Raw genomic sequence first — 14,658 nt, forward strand, 5'->3', positions numbered from 1 at the left:
ACACCGTTCCCTTAGAAGCAAGTCCTCTATGAGGTACTCAAACCTCCACGTGGGATGGTAACCTCTAACAGTAGAAAGTAGAGCAAACCACTTCAGATTCAAAGAGAATGGGCTAGGCCGGGCGGTGGTGGCGCACACCTTTAATCCCAGCACTCGGGAGGCAGAGGCAGGTGGATCTCTGAGTTTGAGACCAGCCTGGTCTACAGAGCTAGTTCCAGGACAGGCTCCAAAGCCACAGAGAAACCCTGTCTCGAAAAACCAAAAAAAAAAAAAAAAAAAAAAAAAAAAAAAAAAAAAGAAAAAAAAAAAAAAAAAAAAAAAAAAAAAAAAAAAAAAAAAAGAGAGCGAGAGAGAATGGGCTAAAGGTCCCTGATCCCAGTGCCTGGAGCAGTATTTCCACCTTAGCAGGGCAGTGAAAACGAACTGTCAGTCTGTCCCATGGGTGCAGGATCTGTCTTAAATGGCTGATAAGCTTTCTTTGTTGTCGGGGTCACGGCTAGGTGAGCCAGAACTCTTCCCCCTTCCAAATTCTGGCAAGCTGGAGGTAAAGGTTGCCCCAGCATGTGATGGGACCTCTCCAGAACTTACCCCAGGCTTGCCTCGTGGTCACTGCTCTCTGAGCTCTTCCTTCAGCCATAACCAGACTTCCCTTGGCACTGAGCCTTTCCATGAGGTGTTTGCCAAGGACCAAGCCTACAGGTGAGCTGCTGATACCCAACCCCTGCAGGTCTTTTCCAAGCACCAGATCCGAAAATCGATGTTTAAAGAGCATGAGGGATCTCATGACTCAGTCTCTTGCAACACTGACTGACCTTCCTCAGGCTTTGGCCTGTGCCCTGGCTGCATCTCCATCGCTCCCTTATGCTCTGATGCACTGCCTCTCCACCTTCCTAACGCTGTGACCCTGTAATACACCCTCATGCTGTAGTGACTCCAACCATAAAATTATTTTCATTGCTATTTCATAACTAATTTTGCTATTATGAATCATGACTTAATTATCTGTTTTTCAGTGGTCACAGTGACCCCTGTGAATAGGTTGTTGTACTCCCAAAGGAGTCATAACCCACATGTTAAGACTGCTTCTCTAAGTTGGTCCCCAACTGTTTGACTCCTTAACCCCACTCCACTCCTGACTTCTATACAGAGAATCCCCTATTCTGAGACCCCTATACCCTGGAGTTCCTCCAAGTGTGGCAGGCATGACCTTGGGCTTTTAAATCAGTTGGTGTCCCTTGCCCAACTGAGGATTCTCCCAGGACAGAGACCAGTCTTGATGTTCCTAGTGTTCCCAGGGCTGGGGACCCAGGGACATGAAAAAGCAAGTCCCCCTCACCAGCCCACCCATCAATTCCAGGAACAGAAAGGAAGAGAGAGAGAGAGAGAACGAACTTATGAACTTATTCTGGGATGCGGGCTAGAAGCACAATAATACCCAAGGGAAGTCTACGGACATGCCTCAGGTGTAAGAGCTCTGGCTGCTCTCTCAGAGGACTTGGGTTCAATTCCCAACACCCACATGGTGGCTCACAACCATCTGTAACTCTAGTTGCAGGGGATCTGTCCCCCTCTTCTGGCCTTTGCAGGCACTGCATGCGCATGGATGCTCAAACATGCAAATAAAACACCATGCACATCAAGATTCTTTTTAATTAAAAAAAAGTCAGGGCCACGCCTTTCTGTCTCCAACAAGTGTCTTTAACAGAGAGGCAGAGACAGGCTGTGGCTAGTGTTGGTCACAGGCAGTCACAGGGGCCATGAACAGACTCAGAAGACAGTGCTGAAGGCAGCCTGGCACTGAGGACTTCCTTAGTCATCCCCACTGCCTTAGCCAAGGAGAGGAGTGATGGCTGGTGTGGAGGTGGCCTGCAGGCCTCCAGGCCACTCTGACTTCCCACATGACATACTGTGGGTCTTGGGTGACTGCACTTAGAGAGCATCAGTCTCTCCCATGGGAGAACCTATAGGCTATCCTGGGGACAGACAATAAGCCAGGGGACCACTCACCTCAGAGAGGACAGGCCACAGGATTCAAATGAACCCAGAGAGGTAACCGACAGCTCTGAGGACTAGGTTAGGTCCTGGGGAGGCTGCAGCACTGGGCCACCAGGCAGCCATCCGGCTGACCAAAGTGTTCTCAACCTCTCAGGATATGGATTCTTAAAGCTCCGTGAACATGTCAATCTTCCACAAGCAAACATTGAACTTATGGGGTCCTCAAGGGCCCTCGTTCTGATGAGCTTGCTGTTGGCGGAACGCATAGGAAGGAATAAGAGAAGACACCCGGGGAATCTTGCTCCCTTTATTCTCTCCAACTACTGAACATGACCACTGGTGACACAACACTGTGACTGAAACACAACACTCTAAACGGGGACCTCCCCTCACTCCAGAGGGAGAAGGCAAGGGAGCGGGGCTTCCTTTGTCGGGGCAAAGGATTCTGGGACCTGCTCACTTCAGACTGGGAGGTCAGATGGTTTCAAGTCCTCTCCCGGATTAAGATTCATACCCAGTTCCTTTATGAGTTCTTATTTGACCCCACATTCATCATCAGTTCTAAGTTTTGGACTCTGCCCACGGCTGCTGGGCTCTTCCCAGGGCTCTTGCCCAGGATGGAGCTGGCTCCACTATGCCTCCCATACTCAGTTCTGGCGGACCTCTTCCTGAGCCAGCTAGAAGGACGCCGGGCCCTGCAACAGATTCCTCTGTGGCGTAGCAGGGTGTGAGAAGGAGGTGGCCAGAGCCCACAAGGGCTCTGCTCTGCCCTTTTCCCGCTAGGAAGCCTGGGCACCACCTATGCACATGGTCCATTCAGTACTGGAGCGGAGACCACAGCCCTCGCTTGTCTCCAGAACATGTGAGCATCCTGTCCCACATGCTACATCTTAGTCCTCAACAGTCTAGTTAGCCATGACTAAGCTGAGCGCCTGCCCCTAGTCTTCTGATGACAGACTCTCAGGCCTGGGTCAGAGGGAGCCTGCTCCTAGTTTACAAAGGATAACTCTAGTTTCTGCTACCACCTTAGAGGGGGACGGATCAGCTTCTACTTAGGAGAGTATCTACTCCACTTTATAGGGATGCCCTTTTATCAATATTGCTGTCACTATCAGGCAGGCTCCTCCCCATCTCATGGTGCTTCCCCCGACCTGATACTTGGGACCCTAGCAAGGCTCTCTCTGTAACTGTGTAAGGCCTGTCCTTTCTCTCTCCCCAGGAGGACTGGCATTTTTCTCCCAGTATTCTAGATTTTGGTCCTTTAAATTTTGAGGGTCATTTATCTGGGCACAGGATAGATGAAGGATGATCGGCCTCTACCTTTTGAACTTTTAGTTTAGGTAATGGAATTAGATGTCTCTTCCTCAGCACTGGAGGGATCCAGCTCACTCGTGGGTACAGGACTCCTAGAGCCAATCATGTGGTGTCTCACCTCCTACTCTGGACAGTGTGTCGCTAACGCCAGCACTGGGTAAGGACACTCCCTTTGCAACCAAAATACAGGGGAGAGTCCTTGTTATCCTTAAGGGTCTTCGTTACTGATGTTTCTCGCCAAAGGTTTTCTTCAACCACTTTATAGGGTAACTGTCTCTGCTCCATCACGGAGCTCCAGTCATGTGAGCAGGCTTGGCTGGATTAATGGTCTAGCCTGTGCTGTCTGAGGAGGAAATGGGCCTGGCAGAGGACCATGTCTCCTCCTTTAATTTCCCTCCAGTGGTTTCTGGCTAAGGAGAGAAAGGCCAAAAGGTGGAATCTGTCCCTTCCCCGAGCCAGGATCAAATTTGCCACCCCATCTCAAGGGCATCCAGGTACTGGGGTTGAGAAGGTGGTCAAGTTTCCATTGCCTCTTCGGGAACTCTGGTCCAGTCTGTGCCACGTGTCCATCTGCCATGTGCAGCCCGGCTCACCCTATAGGCAGCCTTACACAGAGTTCACACAAAAGGCTGAGGTTTGACTCTTGTTGCTGGTAAGTCAGAGCTGCCTGTTCTGTTGTCTTGCCGTCCCTCGTCACCAGAGAGCCCACAAGTGGCTCTCTCTCATGAACTTGTAGAAGTCCAGGGAGGACAAGCACATACAAGCCTTGAATCTCTGAAGGAATTTATTCTTTGGAAGTTGACTAGCAGCGAGTGGCTCTCTCCACTGAGGACAGAATTTGAGGAAACGAGTTGCCACTGCAGTAAACCTTGTGGCAGTTAGCTTTCAGGTAAAACCTGTGAGACCTGAGAATGTGGCAGAGGCCCCCTGAAACCCCAGAGGCCTCTCAGAGTAGACATCCCCAGCTGGGCTGGGGAAAGGCTGGTCCTGCCTGTCTGAGGAGAACCCTGACGGCCTGAACTGGGATCTGCTTGCACTTGAAGCTTAACACGCTCCTAGGAGGAGGAACTGGCTAGCTTCCAGCTGCAGTTTCTCCACCGTGCTCTGCTTCCCTTCAAACAGACTTAACTTTCCCCCAATAGCTGAGGTGGTTTCTCAACATTTTCTCAATAGTCTTACACTCAAGGTTGGTTATACACCCCAAACTCCAGCCTTTAAAATGGCTTGTCATTTCCGGGGGGCTCTTATTAATAAGGAACCCCCACAGTCTTCCTTCCCGTAGTACATGCAATTCACCAAAGAACCTCTAGTGCAATGATGTTTGGTCTCACCTGTGGGTCCGGAAGCGCCTAGTCATTCCCTCCCCACTTCTCTCCCTTCCTAGCTCTTCCCCGCTGAGCACTGCCTCTGTCCAAGGCTGCCGGGAGAGAATTCTACAAGAGTCCAGATGTTTCCTCCGCCATCCAGGGCACCTCCCAAGTCAGTGCCGACTGTATTCCCTACACCTCCCCCACCTAGAAGATTCTGAGAAGGATTTTAATACAGTTTTATGGGTTTGTCTAGAGACGTGTTAGAACCTCTTCCTACAATTAACAGGGCTTTTACCCACTATGGTTTATAGGGTTTCTCTGCTACAGACTTAAAGGGCTTTTTTCCTACATATGTATAGGGCTTCTAACCCAGCAGTTTTTCTCTACGGCTTATGAGTGGTCCCCACCCGCAATCTCATAGGCTTCTCACTGCTGACGGAAATGCACTATCTCTTCCCAGGGTTCTTGGCCCTCTACTTCTCTACCATCTGATGGGATTGGTTTCCTTTCCCCACAATTTCTCAGGAGAGAGAGGTCCCTGGTCTCCAGACCTCTTCACAGGGAGACCCCTGGGTGACAGCTCCTGTGGAGGAGGAGCGTTGCGACTTCTGTAAAGCTGTCGCCACACTCAGGGCACAGATAGTGCTTTTCCTCTGACAGAGTTTTTGGACTGTCCTCTTCCCTGTGGTTGCTGCTCTTTGAGGGCGTAGAGGCCTCTCCCTCGTCTTCCTGGTTTGTGGACAAGGTGACTGACTCTGAAGGGGGGTCCTCAGGAGTGGGGGCCCTTTCTTGAGTGTGGGTTTCCTGGTGGCGGGTAAGAGCTAGCCGGTCGAGGAAGGAGGCCCCACAATCAGAGCAGCTGTAGGGTCTGGCCCCCAAGGGGCTCCTGAGATGCTCCAACAGCACTGAGGAGCTCTTCCCCAGCTCCGAGCTCTTCTGGGACTTCCCGCCCGCATGGACTTTCTGGTGTTGTAGCAACTCAGAGCTCAGGCCAAAGCTTTTTTTGCATTCCGGGCATTTGAAGGGCTTCCCACTTAGGAAGGAACTGGGCTCTGCCCCCTCCCCAAGGCCAATCCTACACTCGGGAAAGAGAAAGGGCTTTTCATTGCCGTGGGTGAGCTGATGCTGCAGGAGCACCGCCCTGTCGAGGAAGCTTTCTCCACAGTGGGGACACACATAGCACTTAGAGGATTGCTGACCCAGCTTTTGGCTGAAGCCCTCCTGACCCTCAGGCACTTTCAAGGACTGTCCTGGAGGGTCAGCTCTGCCCTCCGAAGCACCTGGATGTGAATTGCCCCCAAAGGGGAGCCTAGGGGAGCGGAACTGCGGAGGCTTGGGGGTTGGGTGTACTATGAGACCGTCTGCATTTTTGTAGGGGTTTTCTCCGATATGAACCCGCTGGTGCTGCATGAAGATGCCCTCGTCATTGAAGCCCTTGCCACAGACCAGACACTTGTGGGGTTTGGCTCCCGGTGGCGGGGTCATCAGGGCAGGATCCCCAAGTCCTAGCAAGCTGTCACTCTGAGCTCTCCGGGCAGGTGTCTTGCCTCGCTCATGGATCACGCGGTGCTGCTCCAGCTCCTGAGCCTCCAGGAAGGCTTTGCCGCAGTCCGAGCACACGAAGAGGTTCTCGTCCATGTGTGTGCGGACGTGCGTAATAAGGTTGGAGCTCTGGCTGAAGCTCTTGCCGCACTCGGGACACTTGTAGGGCTTCTCGCCCGTGTGCGTGCGGCGGTGCTGGATGAGGTGCGAGCTGCGAATGAAGCTCTTGCCACAGTCAGAGCACTTATAGGGCTTCTCACCCGTGTGGATCCGCTGGTGGCGGATCAGAGTGGAGCTCATGATGAAGCTTTTGCCGCAGTCGGCGCAGATGTACGGCCGCTCCCCACGGTGGATGCGCTGGTGGTTGATGAGGTTGGAGCTGACGCTGAAGCTCTTGCCGCACTCGGGGCACTTGTAGGGCCGCTCACCTGTGTGTGTGCGCTGGTGGCGCAGCAGCGTGGCACTCAGCGTGAAGGTCTTGCCACAGACAGGGCACTTGAAGGGGTCCTCGCGTAGGTGTGTCCGCTGGTGCTTGATGAGCGTGGAGCTGTGACCAAAGCTCTTGCCACACTCCAGGCACTCGTAGGGCTTCTCCCCCGTGTGAGTACGCTGGTGCTGGGTCAGCTCTGAGCTCTGGATGAAGCTCTTGCCACACTCGGTGCAGCGGTATGGCTTCTCCCCTGCGTGGATCTTCTGGTGCTTGAGCAGATTGTGGTTCTGACCGAAGCGCTTGCCACACTCGGGGCACTTATAGGGCTTTTCGCCTGTGTGTGTGGCCTGGTGCTGGATGAGGTCGGAGCTGCGGTAGAAAGCGCGCCGGCATTCGCCGCACTTGTAGGGCTTCTCGCCCGTGTGGGACCGCTGGTGCTTGATGAGGTTGGTGCTTTGTGTGAAGGCTTTCTCGCACTCCGTGCACTTGTAGGGCTTCTCGCCCGTGTGCGTGCGCTGGTGCTGGACCAGATTGGAGCTCCAGCTGAAGCACTTGCCACAGTCGGGGCACTTGTAGGGCTTCTCGCCCGTGTGTGTGCGCTGGTGCTGCACCAGGTGCGAGCTCTGGGTGAAGCTCTTGCCACACTCTGAGCACGTGTTGGGCCGCTCCCCCGTGTGGATGCGCTGGTGCCGGAGCAGTTTGGACCACTGGCTAAAGCTCTTGCCACACTCGTTGCAGATGTATGGCTTCTCGGCCCCAGAAGGGCGGCCCTGCACCAGCTCCCGTAGGCTGGGTTCGCTGGCAGCGACTACTGGGGTGCTGTTCCAGGTGGTGAGGGTTCCCCATTGCCAATTTGTTTCACAGGCCTTGGTCCACTCGGAGGGGGAAGGGACTACCTCAGGGGCTGATGGGTCCATAGGGGTCTGGTGGTCAAAGGGGTTGGAAGAAGCCTGTGGGGCTGGGGAATCCTGAGGGGCTGAGGCATCCTGGGAGGGGTTCTCCAGGGGCATCTCTGGTGGGTCCTTGGATTCTGGACTCTGATCCGGATCTCCCAAGATTATCTCCTCCCCAGAACTTTCCTGCTGCGGGCCCTCCTCTTCATTGCCGCTCTCAGCACCTACAGACAGAAAGGGAGTCTCCAGCCCCAGCTCCTTTCAGATCATGGGGTCTGGCCTCTCTTCCCTCCCTTATGATTGCCCAGAGTTTGGGCCCCTCCCTGAGCCAGGGTCACAGTCCCTTGTGCCCCTCACCTCCGTGAGCATTGTTCTGGCTCTCTTCAGGACCCTGCAGCTCTGGGCCCCACAGCACCGTCTCAGGCTCCATCCCAGAGCTCCCGACTGCGAAGGTTCCAGAGACTCTGGTGGAAGAGATGGACACACACTGCGACCTGGCTATCTGCTTTTCTTTGTGCTCCCACTTCTGTGACGCTCAGTGACCTGCCACTCATGTTTCTGGCACCCTCTCTCCCTGAGCCCCGTGGCCCCAGAGGCCTGGTTCCAAACACTGTAGATCTTAAGATCGCAATGAAGCAACTCAATGAATGTAAAGAGAGTCAATTAAAAACTCATCAGTCATAACCCTCTGTACCTAGATGGAAGGCTGGAGCTCTAACCAACATGTGTGTGTGTGTGTGTGGGGGGGGTGCTTTCACCCCACACATCCGATGCCCAGAGGCCTGGAACCGTGTTATTTTGCAAATCAGACAAAGCTCATTAAGACTCCAATTTTCTTCCTTTATGGGACTGCTAATTGAGACCAATAAACTTTTCCTTTATGACCCCCACAGAGAACAACCAAGGCTTGCACTTTTTAAAGGGTTAAAAATAAAAGTTTCCCTGAAGGGACAGAGACTCACAAAGACCAGGGCACTTTGCCATTACCTGAGCACACAAAGAGGGTCGCCTAGGGTGGGAGGGGGGGGGCTCTGAAGTCAGGGACGGGAAAGAGAGAGCAAAAGGGGTGTCTGGCTTGGTGAAGTACTTGGGGGGAAGAAACAGGAAAATCAGAAGTTCAAGGTCAGTCTCAGCTACGGGAGATCTTGTCTCAAGATGAAAGAGAGGGGGTGGGGCGGGGGGAAGGAGGTGGGCAAGTATCAGAACACTAGAAGGACAGGGTGCCATGTCCGCCAGGTGTCATTATTTCTCTCACTGCCATGGAGACTCGGGAGTCACCTGTTCATTTTACAGATTAGTAGGGCAACACCGGGGGAGACGTCTCCAAGGCCCAGACTGGGAAGTAACAGAGCTAAAACCGCAAATGCAGTGTTCTGCTTGGCTTGCCCCTAGGTCTGAAAACATCGAGTGACCTTGACAGTCATAGGGGACTCAAACTTGTGGGCTACTGGCCGTTGTGTGAGCGGTAGGCAATTCTCTCCACAAAGACCCACGGGGGACCCATCCTTCTTCTCTGTTCTTTCTGCCAGTGTTTCATCACGTGCTTAGGAAAGGTGCCCAGGAAAATCTTTGTTGAGTGACTGAATGACCTAGACACCCTTTGCTCACCAAAAACCTATTTGGTTCAATGTCTTTAACGATCAGTTTGTAAAGGGACATCAGAAAAGAAAAGCAACTCCAGCATGTGCCCCTGGGAAAGGAATCATCTGTCACTCTCAAAATCTCCCAAGATTTCCAGGAGATAGAACAGGGCCTTAGGAGCAAAGTACAGGTGGGCACTCACATTTACTCATTTAACGGCCCTGGACCGGCCTAGACTTGGGGTGACAGTGGAGCCGGGGAGTCTCACAGGGACAAAAGCTCTCCTGGAGCAGTTGCTCTGTGAAGCAGCTGAAGGAAGAAACAGCTTGCTGAACAAAGCTAAGGAGCAGCAGCAGAAGCGTAAGTTAGAGGAAAGAAAGAAAATAAGTTTCATCTCCACAGTCTCCTCCGGTCTGTGTCTTTAGGGAAGGAAGATGGAGACCACAGGAGGCACCTCCCCGGAGGGGAGAAAGGTCCTCCGCTGAGCGGACAGAGGACAGGTAGGAGCTGATGAACTTGGACTGCCTGAGAAACTTAGGCTCCGGGGCCTACCTTAGAAGGGAAAGGGTTAATGACAAGGCCACATGCAAGAAGTGGCAAAGACAGGGAGGTGAGAACTACTGGGAAGCAGCCCGGGCCCGAGAGCGCCAGCCTCCGGCCCGGGAGGGCCCCCCGAGGACCGAGGCGGGAAGGACAGCCCGAGGCAGCCGCCTTCCCGCTGAGGTGCGCGCGGCCCAGGGTGACCCTGACAAGGAGGCAGCGGGACCGCCCTCGACACCGCCCCCCGCACCCAGGCGGACCCGGACGGGAGCGCTCCTGGCCCGGAGCGCCAACCCCGTCCCCGTCCCCGAAAGCCCGGCCGAGCCGCCAGCGTCCCCTCCCCGCCGCGGACGCCCAGGCTTCCCCGTTCCCGGCGAGCTGTCGCCGCCTCGCCGTCCCCGGCCGGACTCGCTCTCCCGGGCGCGCACGCCTCCCCTCCCCCACGGCGGCCCTGGCGCAGTTCCCACCATCCCCCGGCCGCCGCCCCCGCCGCCCCGGGCCCGGCCTGCGCCCCGCACCAGTCGCCGCCTCCTTGGCCCTATTGTTCCCCGGCGGCTGTCCCGGGCCTCCAGGCCACCCCGGGAACCCAGGCGGCCCCAACTCACGGCTCTGGGGTCTGGGAAAAGCCGGAAGACAGAGTCCAGCCCCAGGGGACTTAACCCCTTAAATGCCCTGCCTCGGGGGACAGGCTGGATGCCGAGCACTCTAGGGTCCTTCTCAAGGGGTGATTCCAGGCTGAGGACCCAGGGACCAGTTCAGGGTGACTGGGACGGAGCAGGAAGTGACCCCAGCTTCCCGGGCCCCTCTAGCCTGGAGTCAGAACATCAGCTCTATGGGATTTAACCCTTTGCCTCCCACAGTCTGGGAAAAGAATGGGGAGGGGGTACGGAAGCAAGGAGGTGACTGATGACACCCCTCTCCCCGTGTCTAGTGGGATCGCGCAAGATCAGCTTTTGGGGGAGCTCAGAGGCCGGCGAGGGTCTCCGGATATCTGGCCGTGCTCTCTCTCCAAAGGCTCTGCCAGCCGCCCAGTTAAGCTGATCTCAGATTGGGCCGCGGCGGGTCCCCTGAGACCGGCCTTTGTTTGGACTCACCCTGGGCTGGGGCTGCTGTGCCTGAGTTGGTGACTAGGAGGTGGGAGCAAGGGTTGGGTGGGCAGGCCGGGTCCAGCAATAAGAGCAGACGCTAACTAGCCTTAATTTAAGGCCAGGCAAGACTAGCCTGTGCTACGTGGTTCCACGCCCCCCCCCCCGTGCCTCCACTACCCTCTGTCCCACTACCCTCTACCCCTACCGGTCCCCCTTACCCTCCCCCCTTCCAGTTCTATGTCCTTATAAGAGGAAACCGAGGCCCTGGGTGGCAGCAGAAACGGCAGTGTAGGTTCCCTGGCCAACGTGGGCAAGCATTATTCTCTGCATCCCGGGGTAAGGTGCCCAATTCACAGCTGGGCAAACCTTCCAAAAACCTAGGAAGCCAGAAGTAGTTCCGAATGCCTGGAATTCTATTGCTCGGGAGGCAGAAGCAGGAAGATCAGCAAGTTCGTAGTCTGCCTGGTCCCCATAGTTCCAGGCCAGTCAGGGCTAGTGAGACTCTGGTTTCAAAACGACACCATGACTTCCCAGGCTTCCCAGCGCAGGCTCCCTTAACCCACTTTCCCTCCAGGGACTTCCCTAGCTTTCTCTGGTTCTAGTTCCTCCCACACAACCAGACCCTTGCCCACCTTGGTCCCATACCTCTTGTTCCTCATATCCTGTGACAGGAAACTCAAACTTTGCTTCTCTTTCTACCTGTCCTCATACATGCATGCTGATGTCAACTCTGCTTGGGCAGGGCTTTGCCTTTGTGTTTACTGCTGTGTCCCCAGAGCCCACAACTGTGGCGTGTGCTCAATTTGTTGAACAGGCTGAGATAACTGGGTCCAGCCCTGGGGCAAGGAGAAACTCGAGAGCAGCTGCTGGAGGTGCGGAGGTTTAATTAGTCCAGCGGAGCTTTTGTTTGTTTGCTTTCTGTTTTAGCTGCGTTAATTGCTATATTTAACAATCAGTACATAAAAGTCAGGTGTAAGCCGGGCGGTGGTGGCACACACCTTTAATTCCAGCATTTGGGAGGCAGAGGCAGGTTGATCCCTGTGAGTTCGAGGCCAGCCTGGTCTACAAGAGCTAGTTCTGGGACAGGCCCCAAAGCTACAGAGAAACCCTGTCTCGAAAAACCAAAACAAAACAAAACAAACAAGCCAGGTGTAGTGTTTGCACAGGTAGTCTCAGCCAGATTGGAAAACTGAGGCAGGATGACCACTTGAGTCTAGAAGTTTGGGATCAGTTTGGGCAACACAGTGAGAGAATCTCCCAAGATTCACATCTGAATTCCCTGCTTCTCTGGAAAATCCAAAGATGTAACTGAGTGAAAATGAGGACATACCTGCTCCAAGTTATGGCTGAGGAGAGGGTTTACTGTAGATATGAGGGCGTGTACAGTCAGAGGCTTCCGAAAGAGTCCCAGAGCAGGGAGAGAAAGTAGACTAGATATGGCCAGCAGACTAAACCAGGTCATGAGAGGTGAGAGGGGGGTGGAGAGCGAGAGATCCAAGAGAGATCCAAGAGGGGAAAGAGCGTGTCACAGAAACGACAGGGTTATATAGGAAAGAGAGGCTGCGGGAAGGGAAGCCCCTGAGCTGGGAAGGTGTAGGGTGGGAGGCGGGTGAGAGCGGCAGAGAGGAGCCACAGGTGTTGAGCAAGCCTGGCAGCCAGCGTGCGCTTTGCTACGCTACTGGGCACCACAGCCTTTTGTCTCAGGTTTCTTTGGGACCTGACAGTAACAATATATTTAACAGGGGCTGGAGAGATGGCTCAGAGGTTAAGAGCATTGCCTGCTCTTCCAAAGGTCCTGAGTTCAATTCCCAGCAACCACATGGTGGCTCACAACCATCTATGATGAGATCTGGTGCCCTCTTCTGGCATGCAGGCAGGCATGGAAGGAATGTTGTATACATAATAAATAAATAAATGTTTAAAAAAATTTAAAAAGAAACCAATATATTTAACATTCTCACTTGTCATAAACTGTCGTCAGGCAGAAATGTCCTTACTTAGGTGTCCCAGCGTCACTCAGGCTGAGAGACAGTTTCACTAATAAATGCCCTTCCCTATTGATTATAGAGGTGGTTTCTTTCATCGGTGTCCCCCACATTCAGAGTAAGAAATACAAGCTGTGGGGAGGGGTTGGAGAGGTAGCTCAATTAAGAGCACTGGAAGTTACTCCAGAGGACCTGAGTTCAATTCCCAGTACCTACATGGCAGCTTAAACTGCCTGCAACTCCACCTCCAGGGCATCTGACACCCTCGCAGAATACCAATGCACATGAAGTAAAAATAAATAAATCATTAAAAAAGAGAAATAAAGGGAGCTGGCATCCTCTGACATGTTATATTTTATTTATTTAGACTTTTGAAATAGGATCTCTTCGAGTAGCTCCGGCTGGCCTTGAACTATGTAGACCAGGCTGGCCTCGAAATCACAGAGACCCACCTGCCTCTGCCCCCAGTGCTGTAATTAAAAGCGCATGCCACTAGGCCTGGCCGCATTTACGTTTGTTGAGTACGTACTGCGTGTTGGGACAGTGAACAACTGCTTGGACCTCCCCAACATAGGATTCCAACCTTCTTATCATCCTGATAACAAAGCCACACTGCAGGGTTAGATTGCCACTGTGGCTCTTAACCATCACTCCTGGGTGAGTTCAAGGGTGCCTGAACTAACACAGAGGCTAACGGTCCCTACTCTCTCTCCTACTCTTGATCCAGAAGCCAGAGCAAGGCACTGGAGAGGGCAGGAAAACTCCATCAGGCCAAACCTTTCTCCAGGGGTAGTGGGGAAGGAGCGGTCCTGCTCCTAGGGAGGCAGGGGATGTACTGACCATCTCATGGGCAGCTGGTATGGTATCCATGTGACTGACCCTGGCTGGGGAACTATGGGAAGGATGACGGGGACCCATCCCCATGCCTTTTACAAACAAGCCATGTTTCAGAAATGCTCTTCCATCCTCCCGCAGGGCCCTACATGCTGACAGTCATGCACCAAGGGTGAAGTCCAGCGGTTCTGGAGTGAACCTGGTCCATGCCTGTCCTCCAGGCCCTAGAATTAGTGTGGTCAGCTACCCAACCCCTGCTGCCTCCCAGACTTGCCCTTTGCTTCCCTGGCAACACCTGTCAGCCCTATTTCCCTATACCAAACCCAGGCATTCTGCTGCCCCAGACCTGGGGTGCCTCCTTCTGGACTCCTCGGCTTGCCCACAGTCGGATCATCCTTGATGACTCTGCCTGCACCCCTCTTCCATCCTTTGTCCTAGGCCATTGAAGCCCCCTCAGGACACCTCCACGTTCCATGATTATCAACAGAGGAAAATTTGGGTGGGGGAGTGCCAGGGGCCGGACCAGAGGAACAGCAAGCAGCTTTGGAACTTCTGGGATACAGGCTAGCTAGCAGTCAGCACAAACACATTGGGTGGCCTTGAGAGGCCTAGCCCAGGGGACCTCACGCTGTTTTTTTGAGCACAGCTCTGCTTAGTGCCCTCAGAGGTCACCACGTCCCTCACAATCTATGAGTTGTGTGAAAACTCTAACGGAGTTTCTAGCCCCTCGCTGGACAGCATTACTGGTACTTACCCTAATAGTGATTGACTTTTTCCAACCATTGCTGCTGGAGCAGATTCAGCCATCACCCTTAGGAAGAATTCAGATGGAGAGTGTTAGTAAATCTGTTAAGATATCTTGTTAATGGCTTTGAAGTAGAAAATCTTGAGAAGCAATTTAAAGTTTAGAAAGGCACTTTTGATAGTTTAATGAGGGACCTGTTGAGGTCAGGGGACGAGAAGAAAGCCTGGGGGGCCTGGGGGTTACCTGCTGACACCTTTCTTGTTAGGTTGGCGATCAAAGGCGATGATTAATTCCTCTCCCCATTCCCCTCAGCTTCCTGATATGATTTAATAAAACGTTGTTGGGTGGGTATACACCCTGAGGACAAAGTCAAAAAGTAAAAATGGCTGGATGTTTATATA

General features: G+C 53.6%; 2 protein-coding genes across 4 annotated transcripts; one reads left to right on the forward strand and one right to left on the reverse strand.

The window, feature by feature from the left end:
- Window positions 1-2,265: 2,265 nt before the first annotated feature.
- On the reverse strand, window positions 2,266-10,393 carry Znf629 (zinc finger protein 629). 3 transcript variants are annotated; one of them, XM_005351302.2, is made up of 3 exons: window positions 10,211-10,393; window positions 7,842-7,948; window positions 2,266-7,708 (listed from the first exon to the last, which is right to left on the reverse strand). In XM_005351302.2, the coding sequence occupies exons 2-3, from the start codon at window positions 7,912-7,914 to the stop codon at window positions 5,175-5,177; spliced, it is 2,607 nt and encodes an 868-aa protein (XP_005351359.1). In that variant the 5' UTR covers window positions 7,915-7,948; window positions 10,211-10,393; the 3' UTR covers window positions 2,266-5,174. The 3 variants fall into 3 exon arrangements, with proteins under 3 accessions (XP_005351359.1, XP_026636871.1, XP_026636872.1); XM_026781070.1 differs by having other exon boundaries at window positions 10,124-10,393; XM_026781071.1 differs by lacking the exon at window positions 10,211-10,393 and adding an exon at window positions 9,268-9,768.
- LOC106143861 (formin-like protein 5) lies at window positions 9,576-10,448 on the forward strand. The gene has a single exon (XM_013347754.1). The coding sequence runs from the start codon at window positions 9,576-9,578 to the stop codon at window positions 10,446-10,448; it is 873 nt and encodes a 290-aa protein (XP_013203208.1).
- Window positions 10,449-14,658: the final 4,210 nt, after the last annotated feature.

This window comes from Microtus ochrogaster, chromosome 8 (assembly GCF_000317375.1).
Source record: "Microtus ochrogaster isolate Prairie Vole_2 chromosome 8, MicOch1.0, whole genome shotgun sequence".
Taxonomy (NCBI): domain Eukaryota; kingdom Metazoa; phylum Chordata; class Mammalia; order Rodentia; family Cricetidae; genus Microtus; species Microtus ochrogaster.